Raw genomic sequence first — 15686 nt, forward strand, 5'->3', positions numbered from 1 at the left:
CTGCTGGGATTCGAACCTGGTTCACCTCATTGGAAGGCAAGCGCTCTATCACGGCTCAAGTGTAAGGTTTGACATGTTTTCAATGTTATCCCTTATTTGGCTATATTTGTGTTAAATATCACCGTTAGTTATTTTTTGGGTTGCATCTTGCAGGGCACAGCATGCTTGTGGACTGTTCCTCATTCTTATGTTGTTTATTTCGTTGAAATTTAAATTTTAAACGCGTTATATTGTAAACAACACTACAAGTATAATAATATTTGATGACGTCCTTTTTTTTTCAAATAAAGGGTAAAAATCTATTGAAAGTAGTAACCCGGAAGTCTTACGACGAATTTTAGCCCGTGGCGCCATCTGTGCTTAGCTTTACACAGTCAACTATCCATACTTAAAATTGCATTGGTTATTTTTTATTTCTTCCATTTTGTCCAGTTTCTTTACAATTTTCTCACTTTAGGGGCCGGGATAGCCTGGTTGGTAGGGTACCGGGCCCGTGTCCAAGAGGTCGTGGGTTCGATCCCCGCCGGCCGAAGACTCCCCGTGCAGTAAATGTTGACTCATGCACTTTAAATCTATCGTGGTCACGAAGTCCTCCAAGTTCCCCTAACAAATCAATACCTCTTGGGGTACTGATTCAGGAGCTCCCTTGTCTTCTGAATTTGGATCAAAATTACAAGGATAGAGAGTTGAACATTGGTAGTCGTAAACCCAGAATATTGGATCGGCTATTCAACGTCGGTTATAAAATAAAATAACATTTTCCCACTTTCTTCCAGTGCTTTGGAAGAAATGGATTTCCTATGGATGAAATCGCAATTTTTGTTTGCATCGTAGATTTTTACGGACTAAACATTTTTGATGTTCCTTTTTATTGAATTATAACTTTTTTAGCAAAGATTTTTATTGAATTATATGTTTTTATTGAGTATTTTTATTGTCAATTTTTCAATAACGCAATTACTTTTGTTATTAACTGAAGCATTGCTAATATATATGTTACTGTTAAAGTGTAAATAATTCAGTTATTTCATAGAATAACTAGGTATTTTATGAAATAAATAGACACATTACTTAAAGTATATAATAGATGAAAAATTTCCTACTTTTCCTTGTAATTCTATGAAATAACTCATGACAGACCTTTAAAGGGAAAGATAAATAATTTCAAAGTTATTTTATAAATTAATTGATCTTAAATAACTAAGCTCTTCTAAAAAATACATTTGATCCCTATTGCGGATGATATAATTTATTATTGTTTTTATTAACCCTTTCCTTACGGCGCTTAGTATGATGAAGCCCGCCATTCTGGTCCTCCTGTTATACCAGCCGTACGCGAAAGGTTAATAACTACCTCTAAAAGCAACGGAATGAAGCGTACATACACACGTCATTGCAAAGCAGCTATAAACTGTTCAAAGAACTTTATAGTGCCGTATTTCATTCTTAACGATCTATAAAATATCTAGTTAAGTCGTAGAATTCAATAATATTATGTACTTCAACTGACTTGTCTAGTTATATTATGAAGTACCTAGTTATTCTATGAAATAACGGATTTCACACTTTGGCGGTAACATATATAACAGTAACTTCTTCTATCTTAATTTTTTGTCTAACAATATTTTCCTTTCTTTTCATGATTTTGCTATTCATCGGTATCTGCTCGCTGCTTTCTTATGATACATCTCGAAATCCTTTAGGGAGTAAGTATTCATTTCAATCATAATTTATTAACTTATACACTATCCGGCCAAAAGTATCCGGGCATCCGGTTGAAGCATGATGGTGTGGGGGTGTTTCTCGTTTTTCGGCCAGGGCCCGTTAGTTCCTGTGGTTGGAAACATGCACTCTGAGATGTATGTGGACATTCTGGACAATGCTGCACTCCCAATTCTATGACAATATTTCTGGAAAGGCCCATTTCTCTTCCAACAGGATAACTGCTCCATTCACACATCGAGGCTTGCACAGACGTTGTTTGACCAAATGGGTGTTCAAAAACTGGACTGGCCTTCTCAGAGCCCCAATCTAAATCACCTTTGGGAGACTAAGAGCTCAGATTACGTAGCCAACCAAATCGACCCTCCTCACTGCAAGCACTCACTTCAACTGTGATGGAAGTCACAGGATGCGTAGCGTTTTTAAAAAGTGCTTAAAGGTGCTTATTTGATTTACGTTTTTAAAAAGCCTCTAAAGGTGCATTTTTTTATTCGGGGTTTGTAAAAAGTGCTTGATTTTCTATCTTTTAAAAAAGAGATTTTTTTTCTTTGCCGTTGCGATTGTCGTTTTAAATNCAGCAGCTCTAATTTAGAAGCAGCAATTGCTGTTTATTTTTGAAAATTTAATTTTTTTATTGTAATTTTACAGTGCCGAGCATAATGTTGTATCTATTTACAATTTAAAAAGTCCTTGAAAAAGTCTTTTTTTGCAATAACGGACCCTATTTGCACAAATTCATAAAAGCGGACCCTGGTTGAAAGAACGTGAGTAATTTTTTCACAATTTCACGAAAAACGGACCTTTCACAAAATGTCTGGACAGACCCCTGGTAATGGTGTCGGGGTGTTTCTCGGCCAGGATCCGTTAGTTCCAGTGGTTGGAAACATGAACTTTGAAATGTATGTGGACAACCCTGCACTCCCAACTCTATGGCACTATTTTGGGGAAGGCCCGTTTCTCTTCCAGCAGGATAACTGCTCCATTCACACATCGAAGCTTGCACAGAATAGGGTTTGACGAACTGGGTGTTCAAAACCTGGACTGGCCTTCTCAGAGCCCAGATTCCGTAGCCAACCAAATCGACCCTCCTCACTGCAAGTACTCACTTCAGCTGTGATGGAAGTCACAGGGTGCGTAGCGTTTTTAAAAAGTGTTTAAAGGTGCTTATTTTTGATTTACGTTTTTAAAAAAAGCCTTTAATTATTCGGGGTATATATTACTTTTTTTATTCGGGGTTTGTAAAAAGTGCTTGATTTTCTATCTTTTAAAAAAGAGATTTTTTTTTCTTTGCCGTTGCGATTGTCGTTTTAAATTGCAAGAAATACACGATTTTCACAATTTTCTCTGCAGTATTTATCAGAAACTAGCTATGTAAAGTTTTTGAAAACGATTTTAAATTTCATTCATTTCATGTTTATTAATTAAGAGTTTTAAAGGATGGGAAAAAAATGATTTTTATTACTGCACAGATCCTAATTATGATTTTTGGGGGGGGGGAGGAAGTGATTAAAAATATTTTTGAGTGCTTAAAACGTACTTGAAAAATGCTTATTTTTTGTTGAAAAATCTGGTTACGCACCCTGAGTCAATTCCTATGGCAACTTATCAAAAACTGGTGGAAGGTCTTCTTAGAGGTGTGCAGGCTGTCATCGATGTTAAAGGGGGACCAACATCATATTAATATGTGCCTCAAGACGCTCTGAGTCCGTACCACGTGGTGTCCGGACACTTTTGACCAGATAGTGTAGCTCTTCAGAATATAAGTGTTTCTAAACCATTTAACCGTTACTTTTTGTGAAACAGACACACTTAGTTATATACAGTCAAACCCCGCTAAAGGGAACCTTCGAGGGACCGAAATTTCGGTTCACTATATCCGTTACGCAAACAATTTTAACTATTGGTTTCGAACTCCTTCTTTTTATTATACATTATTTAAATGAGTAACCCATAAAATGAAATACAGAAATGACTGAAAAATAATATGTAGTAACGAAGATGAATGTGTTAACTTGCTTTTATTTTTTTTATTACTCTTCGTCTTGTCTACAAAAAAAAATTTGTCATCTTTAGCTGATGCGAGGAAAAATTTGTCCATGCATCTGCCTGGGTTGGCCTTTGTTTAGAGATGGAAAAGTGAGATAAAAGAAGCGAACAAGAAAAAATGCTTATCACTACATTCCACTTTATAGATAGCTTTAAAAATCACTATAAGTATTTATTTTAAAGTAAGACATTTCAAAATTATTTTAAAAAATTAAGAAAAAAAAATCAGTCGCAGACAGAAAAAAGTTCATAATATCCAACTTCCTCGCTTTCTTAGTTCACTATATCCGCAAAAAATATTATTATGCGTGTATAGCAAGGCACGGCCCGAACATTTCGTTCACTATATCCGGGAGTTCACTATAGCGGGGTTTGACTGTATTTAAAATCAGCCTAATATCCCACTTTAGATACTCTTGATCGTCTTGGAGTGAGCAATTCATGCACAGATAGTGGGTGTCCCAGGATTATTGGGATAAACTTTTAAGGGGTGGTGGGGGACATCGTGAGGATTTAGAATTGCACAGCTACTCATGGTTGGACACGTCACGGGAAAGTTGTATGACAGGTACAAGGAACAAAGAAACTTGAGATCATCTTAAATATTTATTGGTCATGTGAAAACGTCACAAAAGATGTTCAAAGTTTCCACTATTGTTAACGGTGCATGAATTACACCGTCGCACCGTAGATTGGCGGATACGCTCAAATACACCTGGATTTTGTTGGATATCCACAGCAGCAAAACACTTTTCTGTGCATCCCAAAGAAAGAAATTCATGCTGCTTAAATCAGGAGAGCAAGGTGACCAGGGAAAAGCTCCACCACACCCTACTCATTTTGTGAACAACCCCACCTGGCGGCTAACTAAGACGTTTAAGACCACGGGGTGCTATACAAATATGAATCCTTGTGTTGCCCCTTACCTCACCTTAAAGTTAATCCCAATAATCCTGGTACACCCTGCACAACGACGGATCATTTAAACATAGTTATATATTGCAGTTTGTAACTACATGGTTTTTTTTCTTGCGATCCTCTATGCGTGTACTTTTTCTACTTCATTTTTGACAATGATTTTAAAAATGTATGTGAAGATTGGCCATTACGGAACACTCTGTTTTTAATCGAAAAGCATACCCGAAAGCACTCACTATAATAAGGTTGAGTCTTTGAATAGTTGATTTGTGTTATTCACGTTTAACAGGATTGAAGTTACTGTTGTATGTAAGGAATCATTATTGTGATAAACTTACTCCATTTTTCTTCCTGTATTTTGAGACACTTCTTGAATTAAATAAGTTAAATAAAAACTTTAATTAATTTTTAAAAAAATATCGAGAAATCATTGCTGTACATTGTTGGAATTTTGGGCATAAATTCAATTTCGATAGACCAAAAATTATTTCCAACCCAGTCACATCAGCTCATCTTGATGTCCTGGAATCTTGTTTTATTCATCTGAAAGATGATTCACTTGTTAACGACATTAGTTCTTCACAACCGCTCCATTGCACGTGATAATGCATTTTACCCTGATTTGCCCCTCTCGGCCATTCTTGTTCTGTTTTTCTTTCATCCTTTCTCTCTCTCAGCTACTGCGGTTTTTCTAGTTATGTTTCTTACCTTTATTTTTTCCATTTTTCGTTTGCATCTTCGCTTTTTATATTTCAAATCGCAGGTGTATCTTCTCATTCACGTCTGACAAGTCTTGAAAATGGGCGCCTATTTTTGAGCGCTTGACTGTCATTTCCAATTTTTATATTTTTGAAGCGATTGAATTTGTTTTGTTCTCGATGTGAAAATTGCTCTCTATCAAATTGCGACTAAACAATTTTATGTACTCCATATTCTCAGTTCGCCCATGTTTTCTACCTGGTTGTTTTACAACTTATTGTTAGCTCGACGGAAAGAATCGAGAGCTAGAAGCAACTTTTTAATTTCAATTTTTTCAAATGTCTCATAAAAAATTCCGTATCAGGATCTTTTTTTTCACAGTTTAAAAAATGAATCTGTGTTTCAAAACAAAAATGACTTTTTTTTCAGTAATAATTCCTTTCTTTTCCCCCTTTTGTAATATTGTTTACTGTATGTTTGATTCTGTTTTTTCAGTAAAAACTTGCTTATGGAATAATTTATACGCTTTACAGAACAGTTAATGTCTCGGACGATTTATTTTCATTTCTCAAAAAGAAATTATACGTGCAGCCGTTATAGGAAAGACTAGTCGTGATTAGTGTTGGAAACATGCACTGAGTTGATTGGTTGACGCTTAAGTGACGTCTTTACGTTGTTCCTCGCTGGTGAAGTTGCGTTTTACCCAGCATTCATTAAATCTGAACGAGTCAGGGGACCTTTTCACTTCACTTCTCCCTTAAACACCATTAGTTTGTTGTCATTATGCACTGCTGATTGTTCTCGCTGCTCAAATCGTCTTCTTTTTTCATCCCGTTCATGCTTTATTTTGATAAACCAAAAGAGATATTTATATTTTTTTCCCCCTTTGATTCTCCCCAAGCTCTTTGCCTTTTCTTCTTTTTTTTTCCCTTGAAAAGGGAAAAATGCCACCTCTGGGGTACATTTTATCATCATTTCCAAATAGAGGTGGGTGGGTTTGTCTCGTCTACCATTTGAATAGAAGTGAAGCGAGTATCCTCCATGATTAATATGCATGGCTACATGGAACTTGTGGCAGCACTCTACTTTAGTCTCGAACAATGCATTTTTCTTTTTTGTGAATATCTTTTACAGTATTAGGTGAGTAAAAAATGGCAACAGTGAGTGTAGGGTGAATTTTTTTTTACTCTAAAGTATACTTTTTTTTTTTCAGATTCGTAAGTGATTTTCACGTTATAGCGGGTGTGATATCCATTTTCGCGTTTGCTTATGATAAAAAAAAATTATAATAAAATTTTTTTTTTAAAAATCGTCCCTATCTTTTGACATTTTTTAAATTTGAAATATGATCTGTAATTTTTCGGATGTCTGTGTAATATTTATTTGGGAACTTGTGGAATATAAACTGTTATAGTGTTAAAATATAACTATTAGTACTTTTTATTACCATATTTTATTTCTTCTTTATTTCTTTACAAACTCTCACGTTTAGTTTTTTTCAAATTTCAATCAGTATAAATTTGGTACTACCGGAATTTGAATTTTATCCTATATGCATGAAAGGTCTCAATAGAAAAAAATAATAATATTTAATTATCAGTTTAAAATCAAGTAACAATACAAGAAAATGATAATAAAAAGCTTTCTTGTTTATGGTTACATCTTTTGCCTCCCTTAGTCTGAAAAAGATCATTTAATTTTACCTAATTATATTACAGAAGAGATTTTTTGTACATGCAATGAAAACTAACCTATAACCATGCACGATGAAAAATAAAGTTTGCATGAATATAATATTAATAATTGCTGTTTATACCGAGTTTTCTTCATAACTTAATCTTTCCAAATTTCAAATTGTAAACAAATACATATAAATATATTTAAAAAAATAATAATATTAAAAAAATTTAAAAGTCATTCCTACTTAGGTCAACAAAGAAAAATTTAGTTTTTATTAACTAATTACAATTTTTTCTCCCGTACAAAACTAAAATTAATTAATTACATTTGATGAATGAATTAATATTTGAAAAAAAAAACTGTATTAACATCAAGTGTCATCCACTACAAGTTCAGAAAATATGTATTTGAAGTTGAGTGGATGAATAATGAGTATTTTATTAAAGATTGAAAATTTGAACAAGATATAGGGAGAGTGTGAACTAATAGTAGGAATTGAATAAAAGAAACTTTAAAATGTAACTCTTGCAACGATTTGTTTGATTAAAGATAATTGCTATTTATTTCCCTTAGCATTATATTTATGTAGATCAAAGTGGTGTGGTTGTTTCACCAATCTCTAGAATTGGCCTAAGATGTTCTCAAACTGGGTGTTTTGTAAACCACCTTGCTCTAACTATAAAAGATTTTTTTTTTCTCGCAACTCTTCGAAGGTTGCATTTTAGCATGTATTATTTTCAGAGAGTCGCATTTGAACACGTTTTATGTTATTCATAGAGTTGCATTTCGATATGCATTATGCTTAGAGTTGCATTTTGACATGCATTATGCTTAGATTTACTTTATGAAATCGATTGTTCGTAGTTACATTGTGACTTGCATTATTCGTAGAGAGTTGCATTTTCACATTCCGTTGTATTCTGATATGCATTCTTTCCTGTTTAGCTAACCAATTTTTTCTTGCTATATATAGGGAAGCCGTTGTGGCTCAGGGGATAGGGAGTTGGCCTTCCAATGAAATGAACCGGGTTTGAATCCCACCGATGACTGGTCTATACGAACTGCGGTCCCGACTCGCACCAACCACAGTGCTGACATAAAAATCATCAGTGGTAGATGGATCATGGGCTGGAGTTCCTTTGCCGTCAGGGTAACCGTGCGAAGTTTCCGTGGTTTTCCTTCCATTGTAGCGCAAATGCGGATTAATTCCATCAAGAAAGCCCTCCACGAAGGCAAATTTCTCCCGATACTTGATCCAGGAGTTTCCTTGTCTTCTGGATTGGGTTTAAAATTACAAGGCAACGGAGTTGAACATAAGCAGCCGTAAACCCAAAAATTGGGTTGGCTCTTCAACGATGGTTGTAANCAAATAATTTTTAACACGCGTCAATCAAATACATCATATTACGCGTTAATAAAATACTTTTTATTAACGCGTAATCGTTAATAAAAAGTATTTTATTAACGATTAATAAATTTATACCAGATATAGGGAGAGTGTGAAATAATAATATTGAATAAAAAAAAGAGTTGAATAAAGAAAAATTTAAAATGTAACTCTTACAACGGTTTGTTTAAGTAAAGATAATTGCTCTTTATTTCCCTTCGCATTTTATTTATATAGATAAAAGTGGTGTGGTTGTTTCACCAATCTCTAGAATTGACCTAAGTTGCTCTCAAACTGTGTGTTTTGGAAACCACCTTGCTCTATAACTATAAAAATTTTTTAAATGGCATTTTTACATACATAGTGTTTCATTTTGACATGAATTATTCGAGAGCTGCATTTTAGCATGTATTATTTTTAGAGAGTTGCATTTGGACAAGTTGCATTTCGATATGCATTTTGACATGCATTATGCTTAGATTTACTTTTTGAAATCGATTGTTCGTAGTTACATTGTGACTTGCATTATTCGTAGAGAGTTGAATTTTCGCATTCCGTTGTATTCTGATATGCATTCTTTCATGTTTTGCGAACCAATTTTTTCTTGCTATATGTAGGGAAGCCGTGGTGGCTCAGGGGATAGGGAGTTGGCCTTCCAATGAAGTGAAACCGGGTTTGAATCTCACCGATGGCTGGTCGATACGAACTCCGCACTCGGCTCGCACCAACCACAGTGCTGACATAAAAATCCTCAGTGGTAGATGGATCATGGACTGAAGTTCCTTTGCCGTCACGCTAACCGCGCGAGGTTTTCGTATTTTTCCTTCCCATGTAGCGCAAATGCGGATTAATTCCATCAAGAAGCCCTCCACGAAGGCAAATTTCTCCCGATACTTGATCCAGGAGTTTCCTTGTCTTCTGAATTGGGTTTAAAATTACAAGGCAACGGAGTTGAACATAAGCAGCCGTAAACCCAAAAATTGGGTTGGCTGTTCAACGACGATTATAAAATAATATATAATTAGGAGAACGGATTAAATAATCTACCAAATTGAGCAAGTTATGGAAGAGACGCACTGTTAACGTAGAAACGTTTTTACTCAAAAAATATTTAAGCTTATAAACTCTTAAAATTAGAACCACTAGAAAGCTTTATGCTCTCTTTATCCACAAAAATATTTAAGCTTATAAACTCTTAAAATTACTACCACTAGAAAGCTTTATGCTCTCTTTATCCACAAAAATATTTAAGCTTATAAACTCTTAAAATTACAACCACTAGAAAGCTTTATGCTCTCTTTATCCACTCACATAAGATACAGACCGACCGCTCAATCCTGAAAAGAAAATGTAAACAATGCAGGATTGCAAACAAACTGTTCATTTATATCAGCAGTATAAAAGAAGAGTATCCAAGCAGAGGTGGCGATAGCGCTTCCCCCTCCCTTTCGCGGGTGAAGGGACGCGTAATCGAGCGTAGGTGGGGTTCGCTAAGGTCTTATGAAAAATTTCATGCTTCGGCTATTCGCAAATAGCTTTCTGAACCCCTGTGGAACGTCCGACACGTGGACTCGAATGAGCCGGCCAACCCCCCATCCCTACCTTTACCGATTACTTACTTCTCCCGGAAAACGATATATAGATGTCTACTGCTTTCCCTTTTTCTCACTCCAGAAAAAGGGCGGCGAGGTCCTATTTTATGGATTAAAGAGATCTTCTTCATCCATCACAATGAAAACGCATAGAGAAGAAGGGAGTTATATTCGCACACATACCCCCACTAGAAAACGCACCACCTCATCCATCAAATATTCGAGTGTCTCCACTATGAATCATTTGATTAACTATTCGCCGCATATCAAATACACCGTCCACACCACTCAAAAGAAAGAAGGAAAAAAAAATTTTCTCCCAACCAGCAGCTTTTAAAAGGGAGGGAAGAAAATTATATTCCATAGAGCATATCTATGTGTGACGAAGACAAATTCTCCAGAGCTGAAATTCTCCCGTGGAAAAAGGAAAAATAGGGTGCTTTTCTTCCCAGATTCGGGAGAAGGTAAATGTTGAGTTCTCTAAAAATGAAGGTTGACACGTCCTCTTGATTTGATTTGAATGTCCATACGCTTTCCATTGATATTAATATTCCTATTTGAGTACATTCGAAGGCTGATGTGATGTCCAGTAGTCATTCGTGGTGATTTTGGAATTTCTGTACGTATTTTGTACATATTTTGTCGTATTTGTCAGAAGTAAGTGGAAATGAAATCGTATTGGAGAAATAATCCGTGTTTGCAAATGTCCAGTTTCGGATATTCTTTCTTCGGATATTTCTATTTCGTCCGTTCTGTTGTAAGACATTCTCAACAACTTGTCCGCTGAAATGATAGGACTTAGGATTATTTAAAAAGTGCTTAAAGGTTCTTATTTTCGTTTTTTAAAAGCCCTTAAATGTGCTTTTTCCATGAGATGTTTTTAAAAAGTGCTTAATTTTCGTTTTCGAAAATTAGATTTTTTTCCTCTATCTATTTTCCTCATCTATTTTTTTTCACCGTGTATTATGCAAAATCGTGGTTTTCACATTCTTCTATTCAACGTTTTCACAATTCATTCAACTACAATCCATTTCGTTACACCGTCGGTCCATGGCGTATGAAAGCGCCAACATGTAAAAATGTTTAATGAAATACTTGCGAGTTCGCGTGTGGCTCTACTGTGCTGAGTTCGATGAGATTCTTTCACTCTCTTGTGCAACTCTGCTGCATTTTACAAGACATTCTCAATTTCAGTCTTCCTTTTCCACCCTCTGAAATAGAACCAAAAAATCTCTCGGTCTTTCATGGTGGCTAATATAATCAAGGAAAAAGAGTTATTTGTCAGAAACTAGTTATTTTATCATGATCATCTTTTAAAATTATTTTGCATTTTGTTAATGCATATAGTGCTTAAAATTATTTTTGAGTGCTTGAAAATGTACTTTAAAGGTGCTTATTTTTTGCTGAGAAATTTGACTAAGCACCCTGTCTAGACTCTGGAAAATACGGATCCTTCAGACCTTAGACATTTTAAATTTCCGAGTCATTTTTTTTCTTCCAAAGCGAACCCTATTTAAAATTATATAAATTTCCCATTTATACTCTTCGGTGATTGCTCTCTGAACTGGAATAATCGTAATTGTTTTAAATCTGTTCTCACATGCTCTGATTTTTGCATTAGCATTAATCTTTTTGTTTATATTTTTTTAGTAGCTAGAATTTAAGGTCTAAATTTTTTCTACTTAGATTTGCTGGCACCATATTTTTTTTCCACGATGGAGAATTGCGCGTCCCAGAGGACGCGCCATAACTTTTTTTTTCACATCCATTCATCAATTTTATGCTCTATAGTGTACCCAAGTCAAAATTTTTGATGATTTATGTTTCCAGTGAGATTTATGATGGTCCAACATCATTTGATGGTCACCATCATCCAACATTTTCCATTTTGTGTTCATGATTTTTGATATGCCAACAAACTTCCATCATTCCATGATGAAAAATGCTACTTTAATACTATGATGGTTAACCATCAAGAGAAGTTTAACTCTCATGGACCAACAGTCTCTGATGATCCGTGATTTTCCATGATGGTTCCAACTATATATTTTCATGATGGTTTAATGGGACGTCTTGTTGGTTCTCAGAAATATACAATCAAAACATCAAATTGTTTTTTTATGTTGGATCATTGAGATGATGGTTGTTCATAATCATTCAAACAATTGATTTCTAAAAAACTATGATGCAAATTTGTGATGGTTCAGCAAGAACAAACCATCAAAGCAAGTTGCTATTTTTATATTGAACCATCATAAATCAGTCCGAATTCCTATATTGAGGTGATGGTTACTTATATTGCTTACCATGAAAAAATGTAATGGTTCATGACGAAATTATGGATGATTACCATTAAGATTATGTTGGTCCATCAATGGAAAACCATCAAAAATTTTGACTCTTGCATAAGCGGAATCTCAGAGTGTATAAATTTATTGAAGCAATGTAATAAAAAATACTTTTAGTCAGCTTCGAAATTCATTTGTCATTTCCAGATTTTTAATCAATATTTCACTGGATCACTAGAGTTGCGATATTATGACGATTAAATTAAGGTACAGATAATTACAATCTAGTTCAACCTTGCTCCAGAAAATTGTTAAATACAAAAATCTGGCAATAAAATTGAATTCACCCCGAAAATTTGTTTCATTACTCGTTTTCAAATCTTAAATTTAATAATAATTCTAAATAAAGTCTAAAATGAAAACGATTATGATTAATCATCTAAAAATCGTTTTCATTTTAAATATTTATAGTAATATATCTTTAAAGTTGATTTAATGATCCTGTTGATGTTGCTCACTATTCTCAACTTGAGATATAACCTACCATGCAGCCGTTTCAAGTGTTCTGTAACTTTTCCTTCTATAGATTTTAAGATATGATTTTATAGATCTTAAGTTTCCATAAATACTTATTCTATAAGTTAAGGCCAAAGAAAGCACGTGAAGATGTTTTCATAAGATGGTTCTATAATGCCGTCACAAACTGCTTCGAGATGTCTCTTCTACAACGAGTTTCGTTTTGCAATTTTATCCGTAGATTGAGTGCACCCATGTAGTGCTGTAAGAGAAAAATCGATTGTTCCAAATTAAGCAGGTAGAATTGTGGCTTTAAGGTGGTCGGCAACCTGAAGCATAAACAACTTCCATACGAGTTCGTACTCGATCGAATCGAAGTGAAGATGATTCTCATATACATTAAGGACCATCTGTCGGGCCAGAAATATGCAAAGCACACAAACCTTCCCCGAGCCACGGCAGCTTGTGCAAGGGCCGATATATTAAAACAAAAGGATTTCCTTCGCCGATATTCCCCTTTTCAGATATCTATATCGAATAAGATAGATATTACTTTAAATTTATTAAACGGTTTCGGCATTTCGTCGCGTTTACACGTCGATTGTTGGACGACTTCGCGTCGAGTCTCTCTCTCTTCGCGAAAGTGTCGACAGCTGCTACCATCCTAAGCTTGGAACATGCAGATTCGTTTCAATCCCTCCGGTTCGCATCTATTTATTCTTCTGCAGATCGATTGGCGACGTTTTGACTTTCTAAAGAGTCAAGATGGAAAATTTTCTACTCAAATGGTGGTTGAGGAAGGGTGGAAGAAAGTTATCACCCCCCTCCCCTCTGACAGAAAGCCGGATTTCTATTGTTATTTTACATATTGCACGCCAAGACGTGCCTCTTTTCATAGCTTTCCCCTATAAGTATTCCCTTTTATTTCTCTTTTCCCTCCTCTTCACTGCGTTATATTTCTTAAAACAAAGGGTTATTCTAAAGATACGACATTCAATAAAATGACTTGTTTACGCTTCACTTGATCTCGCTTCAATACACGTCGTTCATGTTTTTTTTTTCTTCCCCGTCCTCTTGTTTCTGAAGAAAGGGATATTACAGTATTTTGTTTTTATTTTTGTTTTCTTGTTTTTAGTATGTTTACCCTGGTAATCGTTGGTTGTCTAATAGATTTCTAGAAGTTACTTTAAATAATTATCATCGCCACCAATAAACGGTTTATCCACTTACCGTTTCGAACGAGCTGAATGTATGCCTGGGAATTGTATATTCACGTCTTTCATGTTTTTTCACGTCCTTTTATTTTCTGAAGAAAGGGACCTTACAGTATTATTATTTTTTTTTTTCCAGTTTTGTTTTTGCTTTCCAATAAGACACTCGAGAGAATAAGCGTCCGATATCCAATACGATTCATTGCTTTTTTTACATTTGTTTGAATTAAAGTTCTGTCTCATGGCTTAAAGAACTTCCTTCTCAAGTCCTTAAACTTTTCATAATTCTTAAAGATTTACTCAGTTAGTTAATATTAGGTATCAAATACATAATTGCTCTATTTATGTTATTAAAGATTTAAACTCTGTGCAAAGATTTTTCTGAGGCCGGCGTTGCCGGCCGTTTATGGCGTCTAATGTTCAATTGTTTTTTTATTATCTGAAATTTCGAATTAATAAATCGTTATGCTATGTTGATTTTTCTTATTTCTTTTTAGGGTTACACACCACTTCATTTAGCTGCTATGTTTGGCCACGAAGAAATAATGGAAGTCCTTATAAATACCTATGGTAAGACAAGATTCATTATTATCATTTTACTTTTCCCTAGCCACATATAGATGATATTTGTGGGCGAGTTGTTTTCGACAATGTCAACCTTCATCTATGAAAATGTACCCCTACATAGAATCCAGTTAACATGTCTTATATACTAGGAAATTGGATTTTTTTATTTTCGTAGTGGTAGACACACTACAGTACTCCTCCACTAGAATTATATCCGTGATAGAATTCGATGAACGAATACCACTAGTTGATTCATTGCAGTTTCGTGAGCAGCCGGGAGAGCTGCATTACAGTCACCGTACTCTTGCTGATCGTGAGAGCTGTATTAAGTTCATGGTCGTGGGTGCTCCTGTGTTGCCTTTAGCAGTCGAGTGAATACGGTGTACATTGTGTGTGATCGATACTGAGTAGCAACATCGTGAGGAGGACAATGTCGCAGTCACAAGTAGCAAGTCAACTGCTCAATGTGGACCATCCATCAAAGAAGGCGTGTTCAAATCGAAGTAGGCGTTTCTGCCAAGGTAGGCGGGTTCACATCAAGTCCGGGGCACAAATGTGGGGATAGTAGATATCGACAATGTCAACCTTCATCGATGAGAAGGTACCCCAACTTAGAATCGAGTTAACATGTCTTATATACTAGTGAATTGGATTTGTATTTTCGTACTGGTAGACGCACTACAATTATTTTTAAAAAATTTATTTTATCTTGTAAAGTAATCATAAGCTATAAAAAATACAGAATATGTAAACGGAAAAACAGAGAATAGTGTTTTCAAAAATTAGTAAATGGGATGTTATATTCCGTTTCTCTTGGCTTATTTCTATGAATTTAGAATGTTTATTAATAATAATAAGTTAACCGAAGAGTAGTCATATCAGGGTGGCCACTCAGTCTGGAAACCGGGAATTCTCAGGGAATTTTGAAATACCACTGGAAAACCGGGAATTCTCAGGGAATTTCACGTCGATTCTGGAAAATAATTTTGTCGCGCGTCGCCGCTCTTTTCTTCCCATTCCGTTATGTTTAGTTTTTCGGAGCGAAACGCATCTGCTTCAT

The 15686-nt window shown here is 35.1% G+C and overlaps 1 protein-coding gene across 1 annotated transcript in view; it reads left to right on the forward strand.

Moving 5' to 3' along the window:
• LOC107439313 (ankyrin repeat domain-containing protein SOWAHC) overlaps window positions 1-15686 on the forward strand; it is a 127419-nt gene that overhangs the window by 74197 nt on the left and 37536 nt on the right. Inside the window, exon 8 of the mRNA XM_071183008.1 lies at window positions 14557-14629. Within this exon, the coding sequence (XP_071039109.1) occupies window positions 14557-14629 (73 nt within the window). The remainder of the gene's footprint in view (window positions 1-14556; window positions 14630-15686) is intronic.

The sequence above is a fragment of the Parasteatoda tepidariorum genome, chromosome 7 (assembly GCF_043381705.1).
Source record: "Parasteatoda tepidariorum isolate YZ-2023 chromosome 7, CAS_Ptep_4.0, whole genome shotgun sequence".
Taxonomy (NCBI): Eukaryota; Metazoa; Arthropoda; class Arachnida; order Araneae; family Theridiidae; genus Parasteatoda; species Parasteatoda tepidariorum.